Source organism: Scyliorhinus canicula, chromosome 29, assembly GCF_902713615.1.
Source record: "Scyliorhinus canicula chromosome 29, sScyCan1.1, whole genome shotgun sequence".
NCBI lineage: Eukaryota > Metazoa > Chordata > Chondrichthyes > Carcharhiniformes > Scyliorhinidae > Scyliorhinus > Scyliorhinus canicula.
Window position 1 is genome coordinate 12576668 of NC_052174.1, and position 26410 is coordinate 12603077.

General features: G+C 37.1%; 1 protein-coding gene across 10 annotated transcripts in view; it reads left to right on the forward strand.

Moving 5' to 3' along the window:
* The window catches only part of LOC119958360, a 93674-nt gene that overhangs the window by 28191 nt on the left and 39073 nt on the right, over positions 1 to 26410 (forward strand). For 8 of the 10 annotated variants that reach the window (XM_038786818.1, XM_038786820.1, XM_038786823.1 and 5 more), the window contains exons 6-25: positions 834 to 851; positions 2365 to 2385; positions 3629 to 3646; positions 4818 to 4838; positions 5902 to 5919; positions 7098 to 7118; positions 8183 to 8200; positions 10444 to 10461; positions 11620 to 11640; positions 12992 to 13009; positions 14160 to 14180; positions 15550 to 15567; positions 16718 to 16738; positions 18105 to 18122; positions 19273 to 19293; positions 20662 to 20679; positions 21830 to 21850; positions 23220 to 23237; positions 24489 to 24509; positions 25879 to 25896. In XM_038786818.1, the coding sequence (XP_038642746.1) occupies positions 834 to 851; positions 2365 to 2385; positions 3629 to 3646; positions 4818 to 4838; positions 5902 to 5919; positions 7098 to 7118; positions 8183 to 8200; positions 10444 to 10461; positions 11620 to 11640; positions 12992 to 13009; positions 14160 to 14180; positions 15550 to 15567; positions 16718 to 16738; positions 18105 to 18122; positions 19273 to 19293; positions 20662 to 20679; positions 21830 to 21850; positions 23220 to 23237; positions 24489 to 24509; positions 25879 to 25896 (387 nt within the window). The remainder of the gene's footprint in view (positions 1 to 833; positions 852 to 2364; positions 2386 to 3628; positions 3647 to 4817; positions 4839 to 5901; positions 5920 to 7097; positions 7119 to 8182; positions 8201 to 10443; positions 10462 to 11619; positions 11641 to 12991; positions 13010 to 14159; positions 14181 to 15549; positions 15568 to 16717; positions 16739 to 18104; positions 18123 to 19272; positions 19294 to 20661; positions 20680 to 21829; positions 21851 to 23219; positions 23238 to 24488; positions 24510 to 25878; positions 25897 to 26410) is intronic. The other 2 variants (XM_038786821.1, XM_038786824.1) reach the window with 2 other exon arrangements.

A 26410-nucleotide genomic window follows, 5' to 3' on the forward strand; every position in this document is an offset into this window, starting at 1 on the left:
AAATCAACCAAGCTTTATAATTATTTAAATATTCAGCTGACCCAATGGAACATGACAGCAGCAAATTTCAGAACCTGCTCTGTCAACCCAGCCTCTCGTTTTGTGAGGTCACAAAATATATTTGCGCACCCCCACTGTGGGAAAATCCATGGTGAACTGCGTCTACCTCCCACATTGTGTGAGGACTGTAATAAAATCAATGGTCATAATATGCCCGATATATTGTGTTCACTGCTGGACAGGCCAACAACCAGGCATCATGGGAATATATCATTCTAAACAGTCAATGATGGCCTCAGCTATTGAATTCAGTGCTGCTCTGTGGTATTGGGTATGGATTAATCAGACAAACATGCAAATTTATACAACTTGATAGTTTGGCAAAATGATAAAAAATATCAGCATTCCTCCATTTTTGTCACAATGAACAGCGAAATGCTGTGGTGAATATCAGACAAAGGAATGTCACATAGTTTGTACATTACCTGTTCTGGAGCTAAAATGAACGTAAATCGATTGAAATGATGAAAATGTGAAAGGTAAAATTTGTTTCGTTTGTGAAAATCGTCACTGTTATAATCCTGAAGGAGGGAAATATACATTATACTCTGCACTTTTGTGCAAGATAATTAGATATTCATCTGAAGCACCAGAAAGGATCAGTAAACTGCTAAGAATACATGCACAGCAATGTTCCTTCAATATGTCGAAAATAAATTATAACCCAACTGGGCAATGTGCAAGTTACAGATTACTGAATTGGTTTTGTGTAAATGAAGGTTGCCAATTCATTCTTTGCAAACATTGTTAACTTCGATCTGCTTGCTCCACAGGTTATGATTATTATCCAGGTAAAGTATTATCTTTAATATTATATATTGCACTCTCCAATAAGTGACAGTGATGGAGCAATAAATATTGATAACAGTAAAAACAATCCCTTCAATGCACTACTACAGTACACATCAACATCTAATCCCTCCTAACAATGTATTAATTAGGTGAACTTTTTGTTCTTGAAATTATTAGCCAAAGGAAATATATATTTTTGTTCTTCAACATGCCGCCGAAACTGGTATTTCTCAAATTTTGTAGTTGCCGAGAGTTTCAGCTGACCCTATGAAAAATGACAAAAGCAAACTTTAGATCCTGCCAAATAAGACCTGTCTCTTTATGATTCTTGTAACACAGGGAATGAATGAACAGTATTGAAAGACAACAACAGTGAGAATACCCATGGTATTGCATTTACCTCCCCAACATAGAACATAGAACAGTACAGCACAGAACAGGCCCTTCGGCCCTCGATGTTGTGCCGAGCAATGATCCCCCTACTCAAACCCACGTATCCACCCTATACCCGTAACCCAACAACCCCCTCTTAACCTTACTTTTGAGGACAATTTACGGGCAATTTAGTACGGCCAATCCACCTAACCCGCACATCTTTGGACTGTGGGAGGAAACCGGAGCACCCGGAGGAAACCCACGCACACACGGGGAGGACGTGCAGACTCCACACAGACAGTGACCCAGCCGGGAATCGAACCTGGGACCCTGGAGCTGTGAAGCATTTATGCTAACCACCATGCTACCGTGCTGCCCCCCTGTAACATGTTTACAGTCAGCTGCGAAGGCAATGATGAACATCGGGACAAGTCATTTAGACTATTGGCAGGGATAGTCCAGGGGCTGGATGTTTTTAACAACAAATGAGATAGTTCTATCCAATCAGCTGTGACAGGTATTTCCAAAATGCCTGCTGGTCAACAACTAGGAACAGAGTGACGTTATAAATCTATCCAATACAGAACTTTCTGAGTTACTCAAGTCTGTCCTGCCCTGCTCAGTGACCAAGGTTAATTGATCAAATATATAGAAACATTACTGCACTGTCGTCATACAGTTCTGATCGTTTTGGAACAATAAATTGTTAACAAAAAACTGCATTATATAATAAAGAGGAGAATGTCACACAACTCATATAGGATCAGTCCCAAATAATCCGAGTATAAATTAGAGTCATAAATAAATTAAGCGTGTTGAAATGAAGTGAGTGTGATTGGCAATGTTCATGTCAATTGTAAAAACTTAGCTCAATAAAGAAACTGTGAAGGAGTAAACTTTATATTTTACTCTCTGGATTGATGCAAGATAAATCTTCATCAATGAACGAATGGAAAATTAATAAACTAAAATAAAATGTTTATGATTCGTAATTTTTATTTAATTTTTGAAAGAGCAAAACCTAACCATAAACCTTGCACCATTTATTGTTCCAGTTGTAGAACTAACTGTGTTGAACATGTGGATTTCCAATAGATTCTGTCAAAATGTGTTAACACCAATCTATTCTTTCCACAGGATACCACGGCCACTACCATGGTAATGTCTTTACTTTTACTGATCAGTTTCTCAACAAGGAATAAGGACACAGACACTGAACAATATAAAATGCTGATGACGGCCAATCACAAATCCCATCCCTGCACCATCACCCAGCACATTGACATCTACTCCCTTGTTACACAGTACTTATGGGGTTTATTTGCTATTATTGAAATTGCTAGTCAGGAATTGTGTATGTTTCTGTTATTAGAAGATGCAGCAGAAATTACAGGTTCCAGGCATTCTAATTATTTAAATATTCTGCAGACTCAATGGAATATGACAGCAGCAAATTTCAGAACCTCCTCTGTCAATCCAGCCTCTCGTTTTGTGAGGACACAAAATATATTTGCGCACCCCCACTGTGGGAAAATCCATGGTGAACTGCATCTGCCTCCCACACTGTGTGAGGACTGTAATAAAATCAATGGTTATAATATGCCATTGTCCAAAGATGTGCGGGTTAGGTGGATTGGCCATGCTAAATTGCCCGTAGTGTAAGGTTAATGGGGGTTGGGTTAGGTTACGGGTATACGGGTTACGTGGGTTTAAGTAGGGTGATCATGGCTCGGCACAACATCGAGGGCCGAAGGGCCTGTTCTGTGCTGTACTGTTCTATGTTCTATATTGTGTTCACTGCTGGACAGGTCAACATCCAGGCAGCATGGGAATATATAACTCTAAACAGTCAATGATGGTCTCAGCTATTGAATTGAGTGCTGCTCTGTGGTATGGGTATGGCTTAATCAGACAAACATGCAAATTTATACAACTTGATCGTTTAGCAAAATGATTTAAAAAATCACCATTCCTCCATTTTTGTCACAATGAACAGCGAAACGCTGTGGTGAATATCAGACAAAGGAATGTCACATAGTTTGTACATTACCTGTTCTGGAGCTAAAATGAACTTAATTGAATTGAAATGATGAAAATGGGAAAGGTAAAATTAGTTTCGTTTGTGAAAATCGTAACTCTCGTAATTCTAAAGGAGGAAAATATACATTATACTCTGCACTTTTGTGCAAGGTAATTAGATATTCACCTGAATCACAAGAAAGGATCAGTAAGCTGCTGAGAAAATATGCACAGCAATGTTCCTTCAATATGTTGAAAATAAATTACAACCCAACAACTGGGCAACATGTAAGGTATCGATTACTGAATTGGTTTTGTGTAACTGCAGTTTTCCAATTCGTCCTTTGCAAACAATGTTAACTTCAATCTGTTTGTTCCACAGATTACAATTATTATCCAGGTAAAGGATTATCTTTAATTTTCTATATTTCACTCTCCATAAAGTACAGTGACAGTCGGTGCAATAAATATTGATGATAGTCAAACAATCCCTTCAGTGCACTATTACAGAGTACATCAACATCTAATCCCTCAGTACAAAACATTAATTAGTTGAATTTTATGTTCTTGAAATTACTCGCTGAAGAAACTATATATTTTTGATCTCCAAAACGCAGCAGAAATTGGTATTTCTCAAATTTTGTATCTGCTGAGAGTTTCAGCTGACCCTACGAAAAATGATGACAGCAAACTTTAGATCCTGCCAAGGAAATCCTGTCCCTTTATGATTCCTGTAACACAGGGAATGAATGAACAGTATTGAATGAACAACAGTGAGAATCCCCATGGTAAACCGCATTTACCTCCCCAACCTGTTTACAGTCAGCAGTGAAGGCAATGATCAACATCGGGGCAAGTCATTCAGACTATTGGCTGGGATAGGCCAGGAGCTGGATTTTAAACGACAAATGAGATAGTTCTATCCAATCAGCTGTGTCAGATATTTCCAACATGCCTGCTGGTCAACAACTAGGAACAGAGTGACGTTATAATTCTATCCAATACATAGCTTTCCGAGTTACTCTGTCCTGCCCTGCTCAGTGACCATTACCCAGACCGCAAGGCTAATTGATCAAATATATAGAAACATTATTGCACTGTCGTCATACAGTTCTGATCGATTTGGAACAAAAATTGTGAACAAATAACTGCATTATATCATAAAGAGAAGAATGTCACACAACTCAGGCAGGATCAGTCCTAAATAATCCTAGTATAAATTAGAGCCATAAATAACTTAAGAATGTTGAAATGAAGTGAGTGTGAATGGCAATGTTCATATCAATTGTGACATGTTAGCTCAATAAAGAAACTGTGTGAGAGAGAATTGTATATGTTACTCTCTGCATTGATGCAAGACAAATATTCATCGATGAACGGATGGGAAAGTAACAATCTAAAATAAAATGATTATGAGTCATAATTTTAATTTAGTTTTTGAAAGAGTAATACCTACCCATAATCTTAGCACCATTTTGTTCTCCACTTGCAGAACTAATTGATTTGAACATGTGTATTTCCAATATGTTCTCTGCAAAAAATGTTTACACCAATCTATATTATTTCCACAGGATACCACGGCCACTACCATGGTAATGTCTTTACTTTTACTGATCTGTTTCTCAACAAGGAATAAGGACACACAGACTGAACAATATAAGACGTTGATGACGGCCAATCACAAATCCCATCCCTGCCCCATCATCCTGCACATTGACATCTACTCCCTTGTTACACAGTACTCATGGGGTTTATTTGCTATTATTGAAATTACTGGTCAGGAATTGTGTATGTTTCTGTTATTAGAAGATGCAGCAGAAATTACAGCATCCAAGCTTACTAATTATTTAAATATTCAGCAGACCTACTGAAATATGACAGCAGCAAATTTCAGAACCTGCTCTGTCAATCCAACCTCTCGTTTTGTGAGGACACAAAATATATTTGCGCACCCCCACTGTGGGAAAATCCATGGTGAACTGCGTCTACCTCCCACATTGTGTGAGGACTGTAATAAAATCAATGGTCATAATATGCCCAATATATTGTGTTCACTGCTGGACAGGCCAACAACCAGGCATCATGGGAATATATCATTCTAAACAGTCAATGATGGCCTCAGCTATTGAATTGAGTGCTGCTCTGTGGTATGGGTATGGATTAATCAGACAAACATGCAAATTTATACAACTTGATAGTTTAGCAACATGATAAAAAAATCAGCATTCCTCCATTTTTGTCACAATGAACAGCGAAATGCTCTGGTGAATATCAGACAAAGGAATGTCACATAGTTTGTACATTACCTGTTCTGAAGCTAAAATGAACTTATTTGAATTGAAATGATGAAAATGGGAAAGGTAAAATTTGTTTTGTTTGTGAAAATCGTAACTTGTAATTCTAAAGCAGGAATATATACATTATACTCTGCACTTTTGTGCAAGGTAATTAATTATTCACCTGAATCACAAGAAAGGATCAGTAAGCTGCTGAGAAAATATGCACAGCAATGTTCCTTCAATATGTGGAAAATAAATTATAACCCAACAACTGGGCAACATGTAAGGTATCGATTACTGAATTGGTTTTGTGTAACTGTAGTTTTCCAATTCATCTTTTGCAAACAATGTTAACTTCAATCTGTTTGTTCCACAGATTACAATTATTATCCAGGTAAAGGATTATCTTTAATTTTCTATATTTCACTCTCCATAAAGTACAGTGACAGTCGGTGCAATAAATATTGATGATAGTCAAACAATCCCTTCAATGCACTATTACAGAGTACATCAACATCTAATCCCTCAGTACAAAACATTAATTAGTTGAATTTTATGTTCTTGAAATTACTCGCTGAAGAAACTATATATTTTTGTTCTCCAAAACGCAGCAGAAATTGGTATTTCTCAAATTTTGTATCTGCTGAGAGTTTCAGCTGACCCTACGAAAAATGATGACAGCAAACTTTAGATCCTGCCAAGGAAATCCTGTCCCTTTATGATTCCTGTAACTCAGGGAATGAATGAACAGTATTGAATGAACAACAGTGAGAATCCCCATTGTAAACCGCATTTATCTCCACAACCTGTTTACAGTCAGCAGTGAAGGCAATGATCAACATCGGGGCAAGTCATTCAGACTATTGGCTGGGACAGGCCAGGAGCTGGATGTTTTTAACGACAAATGAGATAGTTCTATCCAATCAGCTGTGTCAGATATTTCCAAAATGCCTGCTGGTCAACAACTAGGAACAGAGTGACGTTATAATTCTATCCAATACATAGCTTTCTGAGTTACTCAAGTCTGTCCTGCCCTGCTCAGTGACCATTACCCAGACCGCAAGGCTAATTGATCAAATATATAGAAACATTATTGCACTGTCGTCATACAGTTCTGATCGATTTGGAACAAAAATTGTGAACAAATAACTGCATTATATAATAAAGAGAAGAATGTCACACAACTCAGGCAGGATCAGTCCTAAATAATCCTAGTATAAATTAGAGCCATAAATAACTTAAGAATGTTGAAATGAAGTGAGTGTGAATGGCAATGTTCATATCAATTGTGACATGTTAGCTCAATAAAGAAACTGTCTGAGAGAGAATTGTATATGTTACTCTCTGCATTGATGCAAGACAAATATTCATCGATGAACGGATGGGAAAGTAACAATCTAAAATAAAATGATTATGAGTCATAATTTTAATTTAGTTTTTGAAAGAGTAATACCTACCCATAATCTTAGCACCATTTTGTTCTCCACTTGCAGAACTAATTGATTTGAACATGTGTATTTCCAATATGTTCTCTGCAAAAAATGTTTACACCAATCTATATTATTTCCACAGGATACCACGGCCACTACCATGGTAATGTCTTTACTTTTACTGATCTGTTTCTCAACAAGGAAGAAGGCCACAAGAGACTGAACAATATAAGACGTTGATGACGGCCAATCACAAATCCCATCCCTGCCCCATCACCCTGCACATTGACATCTACTCCCTTGTTACACAGTACTCATGGGGTTTATTTGCTATTATTGAAATTACTGGTCAGGAATTGTGTATGTTTCTGTTATTAGAAGATGCAGCAGAAATTACAGCATCCAAGCTTACTAATTATTTAAATATTCAGCAGACCTACTGAAATATGACAGCAGCAAATTTCAGAACCTCCTCTGTCAATCCAACCTCTCGTTTTGTGAGGACACAAAATATATTTGCGCACCCCCACTGTGGGAAAATCCATGGTGAACTGCGTCTACCTCCCACATTGTGTGAGGACTGTAATAAAATCAATGGTCATAATATGCCCAATATATTGTGTTCACTGCTGGACAGGCCAACAACCAGGCATCATGGGAATATATCATTCTAAACAGTCAATGATGGCCTCAGCTATTGAATTGAGTGCTGCTCTGTGGTATGGGTATGGATTAATCAGACAAACATGCAAATTTATACAACTTGATAGTTTAGCAACATGATAAAAAAATCAGCATTCCTCCATTTTTGTCACAATGAACAGCGAAACGCTGTGGTGAATATCAGACAAAGGAATGTCACATAGTTTGTACATTACCTGTTCTGAAGCTAAAATGAACTTATTGAATTGAAATGATGAAAATGGGAAAGGTAAAATTTGTTTCGTTTGTGAAAATCGTAACTTGTAATTCTAAAGGCAGGAATATATACATTATACTCTGCACTTTTGTGCAAGGTAATTAATTATTCACCTGAATCACAAGAAAGGATCAGTAAGCTGCTGAGAAAATATGCACAGCAATGTTCCTTCAATATGTGGAAAATAAATTATAACCCAACAACTGGGCAACATGTAAGGTATCGATTACTGAATTGGTTTTGTGTAACTGTAGTTTTCCAATTCATCCTTTGCAAACAATGTTAACTTCAATCTGTTTGTTCCACAGATTACAATTATTATCCAGGTAAAGGATTATCTTTAATTTTCTATATTTCACTCTCCATAAAGTACAGTGACAGTCGGTGCAATAAATATTGATGATAGTCAAACAATCCCTTCAATGCACTATTACAGAGTACATCAACATCTAATCCCTCAGTACAAAACATTAATTAGTTGAATTTTATGTTCTTGAAATTACTCGCTGAAGAAACTATATATTTTTGTTCTCCAAAACGCAGCAGAAATTGGTATTTCTCAAATTTTGTATCTGCTGAGAGTTTCAGCTGACCCTACGAAAAATTATGACAGCAAACTTTAGATCCTGCCAAGGAAATCCTGTCCCTTTATGATTCCTGTAACTCAGGGAATGAATGAACAGTATTGAATGAACAACAGTGAGAATCCCCATTGTAAACCGCATTTATCTCCACAACCTGTTTACAGTCAGCAGTGAAGGCAATGATCAACATCGGGGCAAGTCATTCAGACTATTGGCTGGGACAGGCCAGGAGCTGGATGTTTTTAACGACAAATGAGATAGTTCTATCCAATCAGCTGTGTCAGATATTTCCAAATGCCTGCTGGTCAACAACTAGGAACAGAGTGACGTTATAATTCTATCCAATACATAGCTTTCTGAGTTACTCAAGTCTGTCCTGCCCTGCTCAGTGACCATTAATCAGACCGCAAGGCTAATTGATCAAATATATAGAAACATTATTGCACTGTCGTCATACAGTTGTGATCGATTTGGAACAAAAATTGTGAACAAATAACTGCATTATATAATAAAGAGAAGAATGTCACACAACTCAGGCAGGATCAGTCCTAAATAATCCTAGTATAAATTAGAGCCATAAATAACTGAAGAATGTTGAAATGAAGTGAGTGTGAATGGCAATGTTCATATCAATTGTGACATGTTAGCTCAATAAAGAAACTGTCTGAGAGAGAATTGTATATGTTACTCTCTGCATTGATGCAAGACAAATATTCATCGATGAACGGATGGGAAAGTAACAATCTAAAATAAAATGATTATGAGTCATAATTTTAATTTAGTTTTTGAAAGAGTAATACCTACCCATAATCTTAGCACCATTTTGTTCTCCACTTGCAGAACTAATTGATTTGAACATGTGTATTTCCAATATGTTCTCTGCAAAAAATGTTTACACCAATCTATATTATTTCCACAGTATACCACGGCCACTACCATGGTAATGTCTTTACTTTTACTGATCTGTTTCTCAACAAGGAAGAAGGCCACAAGAGACTGAACAATATAAGACGTTGATGACGGCCAATCACAAATCCCATCCCTGCCCCATCACCCTGCACATTGACATCTACTCCCTTGTTACACAGTACTCATGGGGTTTATTTGCTATTATTGAAATTACTAGTCAGGAATTGTGTATGTTTCTGTTATTAGAAGATGCAGCAGAAATTACAGCATCCAAGCTTACTAATTATTTAAATATTCAGCAGACCTACTGAAATATGACAGCAGCAAATTTCAGAAAACCTCCTCTGTCAATCCAATGTCTCGTTTTGTGAGGACACAAAATATATTTGCACACCCCCACTGTTGGAAAATCCATGGTGAACTGCATCTGCCTCCCACACTGGTGGGAGTCAATATGCCCAATATATTGTGTTCACTGCTGGACAGGTCAACAACCAGGCATCATGGGAATATATCATTCTAAACAGTCAATGATGGCCTCAGCTATTGAATTGAGTGCTGCTCTGTGGTATGGGTATGGATTAATCAGACAAACATGCAAATTTATACAACTTGATAGTTTAGCAACATGATAAAAAAAAATCAGCATTCCTCCATTTTTGTCACAATGAACAGCGAAACGCTGTGGTGAATATCAGACAAAGGAATGTCACAGAGTTTGTACATTACCTGTTCTGGAGCTAAAATGAACTTAATTGAATTGAAATGATGAAAATGGGAAAGGTAAAATTTGTTTCGTTTGTGAAAATCGTAACTTGTAATTCTAAAGGAGGAAAATATACATTATACTCTGCACTTTTGTGCAAGGTAATTAATTATTCACCTGAATCACAAGAAAGGATCAGTAAGCTGCTGAGAAAATATGCACAGCAATGTTCCTTCAATATGTGGAAAATAAATTATAACCCAACAACTGGGCAACATGTAAGGTATCGATTACTGAATTGGTTTTGTGTAACTAGTTTTCCAATTCGTCCTTTGCAAACAATGTTAACTTCAATCTGTTTGTTCCACAGATTACAATTATTATCCAGGTAAAGGATTATCTTTAATTTTCTATATTTCACTCTCCATAACGTACAGTGACAGAGTCAGTGCGATAAATATTGATGATAGTCAAACAATCCCTTCAGTGCACTATTACAGAATACATCAACATCTAATCTCTCAGTTCAAAACATTAATTAGTTGAATTTTATGTTCATGAAATTACTCGCTGAAGAAACTATATATTTTTGTTCTCCAAAACGCAGCAGAAATTGGTATTTCTCAAATTTTGTATCTGCTGAGAGTCTCAGCTGACCCTACGGAAAATGACAACAGCAAACTTTAGATCCTGCCAAGGAAATCCTGTCCCTTTATGATTTCTGTAACACAGGGAATGAATGAACAGTATTGAATGAACAACAGTGAGAATCCCCATTGTAAACGGCATTTATCTCCACAACCTGTTTACAGTCAGCAGTGAAGGCAATGATCAACATCGGGGCAAGTCATTCAGACTGTTGGCTGGGATAGGCCAGTAGCTGGATGTTTTTAACGACAAATGAGATAGTTCTATCCAATCAGCTGTGTCAGATATTTCCAAATTGCCTGTTGGTCAACAACTAGGAACAGAGTGACGTTTTAATTCTATCCAATACAGAGCTTTCTGAGTTACTCAAGTCTGTCCTGCCCTGCTCAGTGACCATTAACCAGACCGCAAGGCTAATTGATCAAATATATAGAAACATTACTGCACTGTCGTCATACAATTCTGATCATATTGGAACAAAAATTGTGAACAAATAACTGCATTATATAATAAAGAGAAGAATGTCACACAACTCATACTGGATCAGTCCTAAATAATCCGAGTATAAATTAGAGCCATAAATAACTGAAGCATGTTGAAATGAAGTGAGTGTGAATGGCAATGTTCATATCAATTGTAAAACTGTGAAGGAGAGAATTTTACTTTTTGTTCTCTGCATTTATGAAAGATAGATAATCATCAGCGAATGGCTGGGAAATTAATAAATTAAATAAAATGATTATGATTTGTAACTTTAATTTAATTTTTGAAAGAGCAGCACCTACCCTTAATCCTTGCACCATTTATTGTTCCAGTTATAGAACTAATTGTGTTCAACATGTGGATTTCCAAAACGTTTTCTACAAAAACTATTAACACCAATCTATTCTTTCCACAGAATACAACTTTCATCGCTATGGTATTGTGTTTAATTTTACTAATCAGTTTCTCAACAAGGAATAAGGACACAGACGCTGAACAATAAAAGATGTTGATGACGGCCAATCACAAATCCCATCCCTGCCCCATCACCCTGCACATTGACACCTACTCCCTTGTTACAAAGTATTCATGGTGTTGATCCCTATTATTGAAATTATTGGTCACAACATGAATATGTTTCTGTTATCAGAAGATGCATCAAATATTACATACACCAAACTTTCCAATTAATTAAATATTGATCATAATAATTATAAGCTTTATTGTGACAAGTTAACTTACATTAACACTGCAATGATGTAACCGTGAAAAGCTCCTCGTCACCACATTCCGGCGACTGTTCGGGTACACTGAGGACGAAATCAGAATGTCCAATTCACCTAACAGCATGTCTTTCGGGACTTGTGGGAGGAAATATGAGCCCCCGGAGGAAACCCACGCAGACACGGGGAGAACATGCAGACTCTCCACAGACAGTGACCCAAGCCGGGAATCAAACCTGGGAACCTGGCACTGTGAAGCAACAGCGCTAACCACTGTACTACCCTACCGCCCATAGATAACAACAAATTCCATATTCTGCTCAGTCAATCCGAGCCTCCAGCCTCTCACTTTGTGATCCCGCTAAGAGGGCACGAAAAATGTTTACATATTCCAACTGTGGGAAAAACCATGGTAAACTGCATCTACCTCCCACACTGTGTGAGGACTGTAATAAAATCAATAGTCACGACATGCCAAATATTTTGTGTTAACTGCTGAACACGTCAACAGACAGGCAGTCACCTGAACATATAATTCCAAATAATCAATAATGGCCTCAGCGATTCATTTCAGTGCTGTCCTGTGGCGTGGATTAATCAGACAAAGATACAAATTTATGTAACTTTATAGTTCAGCAAGAAGAAAAATAATCAGCATTCTTCCATTCTGTGGTGAACAGCAGACAAAGAAATGCCACATAGCTTCTACATTACTTGTTCTGGGGATAAAATGAACTTAAATGAATAGAAGAGAAGGAAATGTGAAAGATATAGTTTGTGTTGTTTGTGAAAATCTGCACCGTTATAACCCTAAAGGAGGGAAATATATATTTTACTCTGCACTTTGGTGCAAGCTAATTTGATATTCATTCGAATCACGAGATAGGAGCAAAAACTGCTACAAAATATAAGAAGAGCAATGTTCCTTCACTCTTTGGAAAATAGCTAATAACTGAACAACTGTACAACGTGTAAGATACCGAATATAGAACTGGTATTATGTGAATGAAGTTTCACAATACATTCTTTGCAAACAATGTTAACTTCAATCTGTTTGTTCCACAGAGCAAAATACTTATCCAGGTAAAGTATTATGTTTAATTTTTTTATATTTCACTCTCCATATACTAGTGACAGAGTAGGAGCAATAAATATTAATGATAGTCAAACAATCCATTCAATGCACGATTACAGTATACATCAACATCTAATCCCTCACTACAAAGTGTTAATTAGGTGAATTTACTGTTCTTGAAATTACTCGCTGAAGAATCTATATATTTTTGTTCTCCAAGATGCAACAGAAATTGATATTTCTCTAATTTTGTAGTTGCCGAGAGTTTCAGCTGACCCTATGAAAAATGATAACAGCAAACTTTAGATCCTGCCAAGGAAAACCTCTCCCTTTATGATTCCTGTAACAGAGGGAATGAATGAACTGAATCGAATGAACAACAGTGAGAATCCCCATGGTAAACCGCATTTATCTCCCCAACCTGTTTACAGTCAGCAGTGAAGGCAATGATCAACATCGGGGCAAGTCATTCAGACTACTGTCTGGGACAGACCAGTAGCTGGATGTTTATAATGACAAAAGAGATCATTCGAAACAATGAGCTGGGTTGGGTCAAATATTTCCAACATGCCTGCTGGTCAACAACCAGGTACCGAGTGAAGTTATAATTCTATCCAATCCACAAATTCCTGAGTTATTCAAGTCTAAGACCGCAAGGCTAATTTATCAAACCTATAGAAAAATGACTGCACTGTCGTCATACAATTCTGATCGATTTGGAACAAATATTGTTAACAGAAAATGAATTATATAATAAAGAGAAAAATGTCACACAGCTCACATTGGATCATCCCGAATAATCCCAGTATAAATTAGAGCCATAAATAACTGAAGCATGTTGAAATGAAGTGAGTGTGAATGGCAATGTTCATATCAATTGTAAAACCTTAGCTCAATAAAGAAACTGTGAAGGAGAGAATGTTACTTTTTGTTCTCTGCTTTGATGTAAGACATAATCATCAGTGAACGGCTAGGAAATTAATAAACTAAATAAAATGATTATGATTTGCAACTTTAATTTAATTTTTGAAAGAGCAGCACTTACCCTTAATCCTTGCACCATTTATTGTTCCAGTTATAGAACTAATTGTGTTGAACATGTGGATTTCCAAAACGTTTTCTACAAAAACTGTTAACACCAATCTATTCTTTCCACAGAATACAACTTTCATCGCTATGGTATTGTGTTTAATTTTACTAATCAGTTTCTCAACAAGGAATAAGGACACAGACGCTGAACAATAAAAGATGTTGATGACGGCCAATCACAAATCCCATCCCTGCCCCATCACCCTGCACATTGACACCTACTCCCTTGTTACAAAGTATTCATGGGGTTGATTTCCTATTATTGAAATTTTGGTCGCAATATGAATATGTTTCTGTTATCAGACGATGTAGCAAATATTACATTAACCAAACTTTCCAATGAATTAAATATTGATCATAATAATTATAAGCTTTATTGTGACAAGTTAACTTACATTAACACTGCAATGATGTAACCGTGTAAAGCTCCTCGTCACCACATTCCGGCGACTGTTCGGGTACACTGAGGACGAAATCAGAATGTCCAATTCACTTAACAGCATGTCTTTCGGGACTTGTGGGATGAAATATGAGCCCCCGGAGGAAACCCACGCAGACACGGGGAGAACATGCAGATTCTCCTCAGACAGTGACCCAAGCCGGGAAAAGAACCTGGGAACCTGGCACTGTGAAGCAACAGCGCTAACCACTGTGCTGCCATACCGCCCATAGATAACAACAAATTCCATATTCTGCTCAGTCAATCTGAGCCTCCAGCCTCTCACTTTGTGATCCCGCTAAGAGGGCACGAAAGATGTTTACATATGCCCACTGTGGGGAAAACCATGGTAAACTGCATCTACCTCCCACACTGTGTGAGGACTGTAATAAAATCAATAGTCACGACATGCCAAATATTTTGTGTTAACTGCTGAACACGTCAACAGACAGGCAGTCACCTGAACATATAATTCCAAATAATCAATAATGGCCTCAGCTATTAATTTCAGTGCTGTCCTGTGGCGTGGATTACTCAGACAAAGATACAAATTTATGTAACTTTATAGTTCAACAAGAAGAAAAATAATCTGCATTCTACCATTGTTGCCACAGCTAAACGCTGTGGTGAACAGCAGACAAAGAAATGCCACATAGCTTCTACATTACTTGTTCTGGGGATAAAATTAACTTAAATGAATAGAAGAGAAGGAAATGTGAAAGATATAATTTGTTTTGTTTGTGAAAATCTGCACCGTTATAATCCTAAAGGAGGGAAATATATATTTTACTCTGCACTTTAGTGCAAGCTAATTTGATATTCATTCGAATCACGAGAACGGAGCAAAAAACTGCTACAAAATATAAGAGGAGCAATGTTCCTTCACTCTTTGGAAAATAGCTAATAAATGAACAACTGTACAACGTGTAAGATACCGAATATAGAACTGGTATTATGTGAATGAACTTTCCCAATACATTCTGTGCAAACAATGTTAACTTCAATCTGTTTGTTCCACAGAGCAAAATACTTATCCAGGTAAAGTATTATGTTTAATTTTTTTATATTTCACTCTCCATATACTAGTGACAGAGTAGGAGCAATAAATATTAATGGTAGTCAAACAATCCATTCAATGCACGATTACAGTATACATCAACATCTAATCCCTCACTACAAAGTGTTAATTAGGTGAATATACTGTTCTTGAAATTACTCGCTGAAGAATCTATATATTTTTGTTCTCCAAGATGCAACAGAAATTGGTATTTCTCTAATTTTGTAGTTGCCGAGAGTTTCAGCTGACCCTATGAAAAATGATAACAGCAAACTTTAGATCCTGCCAAGGAAAACCTCTCCCTTTATGATTCCTGTAACAGAGGGAATGAATGAACTGAATCGAATGAACAACAGTGAGAATCCCCATGGTAAACCGCATTTATCTCCCCAACCTGTTTACAGTCAGCAGTGAAGGCAATGATCAACATCGGGGCAAGTCATTCAGACTACTGTCTGGGACAGACCAGTAGCTGGATGTTTATAATGACAAAAGAGATCATTCGAAACAATGAGCTGGGTTGGGTCAAATATTTCCAACATGCCTGCTGGTCAACAACCAGGTACCGAGTGAAGTTATAATTCTATCCAATCCACAAATTCCTGAGTTATTCAAGTCTAAGACCGCAAGGCTAATTTATCAAACCTATAGAAAAATGACTGAACTGTCGTCATACAATTCTGATCGATTTGGAACAAATATTGTTAACAGAAAATGAATTATATAATAAAGAGAAAAATGTCACACAGCTCACATTGGATCATCCCGAATAATCCCAGTATAAATTAGAGCCATAAATAACTGAAGCATGTTGAAATGAAGTGAGTGTGAATGGCAATGTTCATATCAATTGTAAAACCTTAGCTCAATAAAGAAACGGTGAAGGAGAGAATGTTACTTTTTGTTCTCTGATTTGATGTAAGACATAATCATCAGTGAACGGCTAGGAAATTAATAAACTAAATAAAATGATTATGATTTGCAACTTTAATTTAATTTTTGAAAGAGCAGCACCTACCCTTAATCCTTGCACCATTTATTGTTCCAGTTATAGAACTAATTGTGTTGAACATGTGGATTTCCAAAACATTTTCTACAAAAACTGTTAACACCAATCTATTCTTTCCACAGAATACAACTTTCATCGCTATGGTATTGTGTTTAATTTTACTAATCAGTTTCTCAACAAGGAATAAGGACACAGACGCTGAACAATAAAAGATGTTGATGACGGCCAATCACAATCCCATCCCTGCCCCATCACCCTGCACATTGACACCTACTCCCTTGTTACAAAGTATTCATGGGGTTGATTTCCTATTATTGAAATTTTGGTCGCAATATGAATATGTTTCTGTTATCAGAAGATGCAGCAAATATTACATCAACCAAACTTTCCAATGAATTAAATATTGATCATAATAATTATAAGCTTTATTGTGACAAGTTAACTTACATTAACACTGCAATGATGTAACCGTGAAAAGCTCCTCGTCACCACATCCCGGCGACTGTTCGGGTACACTGAGGACGAAATCAGAATGTCCAATTCACTTAACAGCATGTCTTTCGGGACTTGTGGGATGAAATATGAGCCCCCGGAGGAAACCCACGCAGACACGGGGAGAACATGCAGATTCTCCTCAGACAGTGACCCAAGCCGGGAAAAGAACCTGGGAACCTGGCACTGTGAAGCAACAGCGCTAACCACTGTGCTGCCATACCGCCCATAGATAACAACAAATTCCATATTCTGCTCAGTCAATCTGAGCCTCCAGCCTCTCACTTTGTGATCCCGCTAAGAGGGCATGAAAGATGTTTACATATGCCCACTGTGGGGAAAACCATGGTGAACTGCATCTACCTCCCACACTGTGAGGACTGTAATAAAATCAATAGTCACGACATGCCAAATATTTTGTGTTAACTGCTGAACACGTCAACAGACAGGCAGTCACCTGAACATATAATTCCAAATAATCAATAATGGCCTCAGCTATTAATTTCAGTGCTGTCCTGTGGCGTGGATTACTCAGACAAAGATACAAATTTATGTAACTTTATAGTTCAACAAGAAGAAAAATAATCTGCATTCTACCATTGTTGCCACAGCTAAACGCTGTGGTGAACAGCAGACAAAGAAATGCCACATAGCTTCTACATTACTTGTTCTGGGGATAAAATTAACTTAAATGAATAGAAGAGAAGGAAATGTGAAAGATATAATTTGTTTTGTTTGTGAAAATCTGCACCGTTATAATCCTAAAGGAGGGAAATATATATTTTACTCTGCACTTTAGTGCAAGCTAATTTGATATTCATTCGAATCACGAGAAAGGAGCAAAAAACTGCTACAAAATATAAGAAGAGCAATGTTCCTTCACTCTTTGGAAAATAGCTAATAAATGAACAACTGTACAACGTGTAAGATACCGAATATAGAACTGGTATTATGTGAATGAACTTTCCCAATACATTCTTTGCAAACAATGTTAACTTCAATCTGTTTGTTCCACAGAGCAAAATACTTATCCAGGTAAAGTATTATGTTTAATTTTTTTATATTTCACTCTCCATATACTAGTGACAGAGTAGGAGCAATAAATATTAATGGTAGTCAAACAATCCATTCAATGCACGATTACAGTATACATCAACATCTAATCCCTCACTACAAAGTGTTAATTAGGTGAATTTACTGTTCTTGAAATTACTCGCTGAAGAATCTATATATTTTTGTTCTCCAAGATGCAACAGAAATTGGTATTTCTCTAATTTTGTAGTTGCCGAGAGTTTCAGCTGACCCTATGAAAAATGATAACAGCAAACTTTAGATCCTGCCAAGGAAAACCTCTCCCTTTATGATTCCTGTAACAGAGGGAATGAATGAACTGAATCGAATGAACAACAGTGAGAATCCCCATGGTAAACCGCATTTATCTCCCCAACCTGTTTACAGTCAGCAGTGAAGGCAATGATCAACATCGGGGCAAGTCATTCAGACTACTGTCTGGGACAGACCAGTAGCTGGATGTTTATAATGACAAAAGAGATCATTCGAAACAATGAGCTGGGTTGGGTCAAATATTTCCAACATGCCTGCTGGTCAACAACCAGGTACCGAGTGAAGTTATAATTCTATCCAATCCACAAATTCCTGAGTTATTCAAGTCTAAGACCGCAAGGCTAATTTATCAAACCTATAGAAAAATGACTGCACTGTCGTCATACAATTCTGATCGATTTGGAACAAATATTGTTAACAGAAAATGAATTATATAATAAAGAGAAAAATGTCACACAGCTCACATTGGATCATCCCGAATAATCCCAGTATAAATTAGAGCCATAAATAACTGAAGCATGTTGAAATGAAGTGAGTGTGAATGGCAATGTTCATATCAATTGTAAAACCTTAGCTCAATAAAGAAACTGTGAAGGAGAGAATGTTACTTTTTGTTCTCTGCTTTGATGTAAGACATAATCATCAGTGAACGGCTAGGAAATTAATAAACTAAATAAAATGATTATGATTTGCAACTTTAATTTAATTTTTGAAAGAGCAGCACCTACCCTTAATCCTTGCACCATTTATTGTTCCAGTTATAGAACTAATTGTGTTGAACATGTGGATTTCCAAAACGTTTTCTACAAAAACTGTTAACACCAATCTATTCTTTCCACAGAATACAACTTTCATCGCTATGGTATTGTGTTTAATTTTACTAATCAGTTTCTCAACAAGGAATAAGGACACAGACGCTGAACAATAAAAGATGTTGATGACGGCCAATCACAATCCCATCCCTGCCCCATCACCCTGCACATTGACACCTACTCCCTTGTTACAAAGTATTCATGGGGTTGATTTCCTATTATTGAAATTTTGGTCGCAATATGAATATGTTTCTGTTATCAGAAGATGCAGCAAATATTACATCAACCAAACTTTCCAATGAATTAAATATTGATCATAATAATTATAAGCTTTATTGTGACAAGTTAACTTACATTAACACTGCAATGATGTAACCGTGAAAAGCTCCTCGTCACCACATCCCGGCGACTGTTCGGGTACACTGAGGACGAAATCAGAATGTCCAATTCACTTAACAGCATGTCTTTCGGGACTTGTGGGATGAAATATGAGCCCCCGGAGGAAACCCACGCAGACACGGGGAGAACATGCAGATTCTCCTCAGACAGTGACCCAAGCCGGGAAAAGAACCTGGGAACCTGGCACTGTGAAGCAACAGCGCTAACCACTGTGCTACCCTACCGCCCATAGATAACAACAAATTCCATATTCTGCTCAGTCAATCCGAGCCTCCAGCCTCTCACTTTGTGATCCCGCTAAGAGGGCACAAAAGATGTTTACATATGCCCACTGTGGGGAAAACCATGGTGAACTGCATCTACCTCCCACACTGTGTGAGGACTGTAATAAAATCAATAGTCACGACATGCCAAATATTTTGTGTTAACTGCTGAACACGTCAACAGACAGGCAGACACCTGAACATATAATTCCAAATAATCAATAATGGCCTCAGCTATTAATTTCAGTGCTGTCCTGTGGCGTGGATTAATCAGACAAAGATACAAATTTATGTAACTTTATAGTTCAACAAGAAGAAAAATAATCTGCATTCTACCATTGTTGCCACAGCTAAACGCTGTGGTGAACAGCAGACAAAGAAATGCCACATAGCTTCTACATTACTTGTTCTGGGGATAAAATTAACTTAAATGAATAGAAGAGAAGGAAATGTGAAAGATATAATTTGTTTTGTTTGTGAAAATCTGCACCGTTATAATCCTAAAGGAGGGAAATATATATTTTACTCTGCACTTTAGTGCAAGCTAATTTGATATTCATTCGAATCACGAGAAAGGAGCAAAAAACTGCTACCAAATATAAGAAGAGCAATGTTCCTTCACTCTTTGGAAAATAGCTAATAAATGAACAACTGTACAACGTGTAAGATACCGAATATAGAACTGGTATTATGTGAATGAACTTTCCCAATACATTCTTTGCAAACAATGTTAACTTCAATCTGTTTGTTCCACAGAGCAAAATACTTATCCAGGTAAAGTATTATGTTTCATTTTTTTATATTTCACTCTCCATATACTAGTGACAGAGTAGGAGCAATAAATATTAATGGTAGTCAAACAATCCATTCAATGCACGATTACAGTATACATCAACATCTAATCCCTCACTACAAAGTGTTAATTAGGTGAATTTACTGTTCTTGAAATTACTCGCTGAAGAATCTATATATTTTTGTTCTCCAAGATGCAACAGAAATTGGTATTTCTCTAATTTTGTAGTTGCCGAGAGTTTCAGCTGACCCTATGAAAAATGATAACAGCAAACTTTAGATCCTGCCAAGGAAAACCTCTCCCTTTATGATTCCTGTAACAGAGGGAATGAATGAACTGAATCGAATGAACAACAGTGAGAATCCCCATGGTAAACCGCATTTATCTCCCCAACCTGTTTACAGTCAGCAGTGAAGGCAATGATCAACATCGGGGCAAGTCATTCAGACTACTGTCTGGGACAGACCAGTAGCTGGATGTTTATAATGACAAAAGAGATCATTCGAAACAATGAGCTGGGTTGGGTCAAATATTTCCAACATGCCTGCTGGTCAACAACCAGGTACCGAGTGAAGTTATAATTCTATCCAATCCACAAATTCCTGAGTTATTCAAGTCTAAGACCGCAAGGCTAATTTATCAAACCTATAGAAAAATGACTGCACTGTCGTCATACAATTCTGATCGATTTGGAACAAATATTGTTAACAGAAAATGAATTATATAATAAAGAGAAAAATGTCACACAGCTCACATTGGATCATCCCGAATAATCCCAGTATAAATTAGAGCCATAAATAACTGAAGCATGTTGAAATGAAGTGAGTGTGAATGGCAATGTTCATATCAATTGTAAAACCTTAGCTCAATAAAGAAACTGTGAAGGAGAGAATGTTACTTTTTGTTCTCTGCTTTGATGTAAGACATAATCATCAGTGAACGGCTAGGAAATTAATAAACTAAATAAAATGATTATGATTTGCAACTTTAATTTAATTTTTGAAAGAGCAGCACCTACCCTTAATCCTTGCACCATTTATTGTTCCAGTTATAGAACTAATTGTGTTGAACATGTGGATTTCCAAAACGTTTTCTACAAAAACTATTAACACCAATCTATTCTTTCCACAGAATACAACTTTCATCGCTATGGTATTGTGTTTAATTTTACTAATCAGTTTCTCAACAAGGAATAAGGACACAGACGCTGAACAATAAAAGATGTTGATGACGGCCAATCACAAATCCCATCCCTGCCCCATCACCCTGCACATTGACACCTACTCCCTTGTTACAAAGTATTCATGGGGTTGATTTCCTATTATTGAAATTTTGGTCGCAATATGAATATGTTTCTGTTATCAGAAGATGCAGCAAATATTACATCAACCAAACTTTCCAATGAATTAAATATTGATCATAATAATTATAAGCTTTATTGTGACAAGTTAACTTACATTAACACTGCAATGATGTAACCGTGAAAAGCTCCTCGTCACCACATCCCGGCGACTGTTCGGGTACACTGAGGACGAAATCAGAATGTCCAATTCACTTAACAGCATGTCTTTCGGGACTTGTGGGATGAAATATGAGCCCCCGGAGGAAACCCACGCAGACACGGGGAGAACATGCAGATTCTCCTCAGACAGTGACCCAAGCCGGGAAAAGAACCTGGGAACCTGGCACTGTGAAGCAACAGCGCTAACCACTGTGCTACCCTACCGCCCATAGATAACAACGAATTCCATATTCTGCTCAGTCAATCCGAGCCTCCAGCCTCTCACTTTGTGATCCCGCTAAGAGGGCACAAAAGATGTTTACATATGCCCACTGTGGGGAAAACCATGGTGAACTGCATCTACCTCCCACACTGTGTGAGGACTGTAATAAAATCAATAGTCACGACATGCCAAATATTTTGTGTTAACTGCTGAACACGTCAACAGACAGGCAGACACCTGAACATATAATTCCAAATAATCAATAATGGCCTCAGCTATTAATTTCAGTGCTGTCCTGTGGCGTGGATTAATCAGACAAAGATACAAATTTATGTAACTTTATAGTTCAACAAGAAGAAAAATAATCTGCATTCTACCATTGTTGCCACAGCTAAACGCTGTGGTGAACAGCAGACAAAGAAATGCCACATAGCTTCTACATTACTTGTTCTGGGGATAAAATTAACTTAAATGAATAGAAGAGAAGGAAATGTGAAAGATATAATTTGTTTTGTTTGTGAAAATCTGCACCGTTATAATCCTAAAGGAGGGAAATATATATTTTACTCTGCACTTTAGTGCAAGCTAATTTGATATTCATTCGAATCACGAGAAAGGAGCAAAAAACTGCTACAAAATATAAGAAGAGCAATGTTCCTTCACTCTTTGGAAAATAGCTAATAAATGAACAACTGTACAACGTGTAAGATACCGAATATAGAACTGGTATTATGTGAATGAACTTTCCCAATACATTCTTTGCAAACAATGTTAACTTCAATCTGTTTGTTCCACAGAGCAAAATACTTATCCAGGTAAAGTATTATGTTTAATTTTTTTATATTTCACTCTCCATATACTAGTGACAGAGTAGGAGCAATAAATATTAATGGTAGTCAAACAATCCATTCAATGCACGATTACAGTATACATCAACATCTAATCCCTCACTACAAAGTGTTAATTAGGTGAATTTACTGTTCTTGAAATTACTCGCTGAAGAATCTATATATTTTTGTTCTCCAAGATGCAACAGAAATTGGTATTTCTCTAATTTTGTAGTTGCCGAGAGTTTCAGCTGACCCTATGAAAAATGATAACAGCAAACTTTAGATCCTGCCAAGGAAAACCTCTCCCTTTATGATTCCTGTAAGAAGTCTTACAACACCAGGTTAAAGTCCAACAGGTTTGTTTCAAACACGAGCTTTCGGAGCACGGCTCCTTCTTCAGGTGAAATATTTATGATTCCTGTAACAGAGGGAATGAATGAACTGAATCGAATGAACAACAGTGAGAATCCCCATGGTAAACCGCATTTATCTCCCCAACCTGTTTACAGTCAGCAGTGAAGGCAATGATCAACATCGGGGCAAGTCATTCAGACTACTGTCTGGGACAGACCAGTAGCTGGATGTTTATAATGACAAAAGAGATCATTCGAAACAATGAGCTGGGTTGGGTCAAATATTTCCAACATGCCTGCTGGTCAACAACCAGGTACCGAGTGAAGTTATAATTCTATCCAATCCACAAATTCCTGAGTTATTCAAGTCTAAGACCGCAAGGCTAATTTATCAAACCTATAGAAAAATGACTGCACTGTCGTCATACAATTCTGATCGATTTGGAATAAATATTGTTAACAGAAAATGAATTATATAATAAAGAGAAAAATGTCACACAGCTCACATTGGATCATCCCGAATAATCCCAGTATAAATTAGAGCCATAAATAACTGAAGCATGTTGAAATGAAGTGAGTGTGAATGGCAATGTTCATATCAATTGTAAAACCTTAGCTCAATAAAGAAACGGTGAAGGAGAGAATGTTACTTTTTGTTCTCTGCTTTGATGTAAGACATAATCATCAGTGAACGGCTAGGAAATTAATAAACTAAATAAAATGATTATGATTTGCAACTTTAATTTAATTTTTGAAAGAGCAGCACCTACCCTTAATCCTTGCACCATTTATTGTTCCAGTTATAGAACTAATTGTGTTGAACATGTGGATTTCCAAAACGTTTTCTACAAAAACTATTAACACCAATCTATTCTTTCCACAGAATACAACTTTCATCGCTATGGTATTGTGTTTAATTTTACTAATCAGTTTCTCAACAAGGAATAAGGACACAGACGCTGAACAATAAAAGATGTTGATGACGGCCAATCACAATCCCATCCCTGCCCCATCACCCTGCACATTGACACCTACTCCCTTGTTACAAAGTATTCATGGGGTTGATTTCCTATTATTGAAATTTTGGTCGCAATATGAATATGTTTCTGTTATCAGAAGATGCAGCAAATATTACATCAACCAAACTTTCCAATGAATTAAATATTGATCATAATAATTATAAGCTTTATTGTGACAAGTTAACTTACATTAACACTGCAATGATGTAACCGTGAAAAGCTCCTCGTCACCACATTCCCGGCGACTGTTCGGGTACACTGAGGACGAAATCAGAATGTCCAATTCACTTAACAGCATGTCTTTCGGGACTTGTGGGATGAAATATGAGCCCCCGGAGGAAACCCACGCAGACACGGGGAGAAGATGCAGATTCTCCTCAGACAGTGACCCAAGCCGGGAAAAGAACCTGGGAACCTGGCACTGTGAAGCAACAGCGCTAACCACTGTGCTACCCTACCGCCCATAGATAACAACAAATTCCATATTCTGCTCAGTCAATCCGAGCCTCCAGCCTCTCACTTTGTGATCCCGCTAAGAGGGCACGAAAGATGTTTACATATGCCCACTGTGGGGAAAACCATGGTGAACTGCATCTACCTCCCACACTGTGTGAGGACTGTAATAAAATCAATAGTCACGACATGCCAAATATTTTGTGTTAACTGCTGAACACGTCAACAGACAGGCAGACACCTGAACATATAATTCCAAATAATCAATAATGGCCTCAGCTATTAATTTCAGTGCTGTCCTGTGGCGTGGATTAATCAGACAAAGATACAAATTTATGTAACTTTATAGTTCAACAAGAAGAAAAATAATCTGCATTCTACCATTGTTGCCACAGCTAAACGCTGTGGTGAACAGCAGACAAAGAAATGCCACATAGCTTCTACATTACTTGTTCTGGGGATAAAATTAACTTAAATGAATAGAAGAGAAGGAAATGTGAAAGATATAATTTGTTTTGTTTGTGAAAATCTGCACCGTTATAATCCTAAAGGAGGGAAATATATATTTTACTCTGCACTTTAGTGCAAGCTAATTTGATATTCATTCGAATCACGAGAAAGGAGCAAAAAACTGCTACAAAATATAAGAAGAGCAATGTTCCTTCACTCTTTGGAAAATAGCTAATAAATGAACAACTGTACAACGTGTAAGATACCGAATATAGAACTGGTATTATGTGAATGAACTTTCCCAATACATTCTTTGCAAACAATGTTAACTTCAATCTGTTTGTTCCACAGAGCAAAATACTTATCCAGGTAAAGTATTATGTTTAATTTTTTTATATTTCACTCTCCATATACTAGTGACAGAGTAGGAGCAATAAATATTAATGGTAGTCAAACAATCCATTCAATGCACGATTACAGTATACATCAACATCTAATCCCTCACTACAAAGTGTTAATTAGGTGAATTTACTGTTCTTGAAATTACTCGCTGAAGAATCTATATATTTTTGTTCTCCAAGATGCAACAGAAATTGGTATTTCTCTAATTTTGTAGTTGCCGAGAGTTTCAGCTGACCCTATGAAAAATGATAACAGCAAACTTTAGATCCTGCCAAGGAAAACCTCTCCCTTTATGATTCCTGTAACAGAGGGAATGAATGAACTGAATCGAATGAACAACAGTGAGAATCCCCATGGTAAACCGCATTTATCTCCCCAACCTGTTTACAGTCAGCAGTGAAGGCAATGATCAACATCGGGGCAAGTCATTCAGACTACTGTCTGGGACAGACCAGTAGCTGGATGTTTATAATGACAAAAG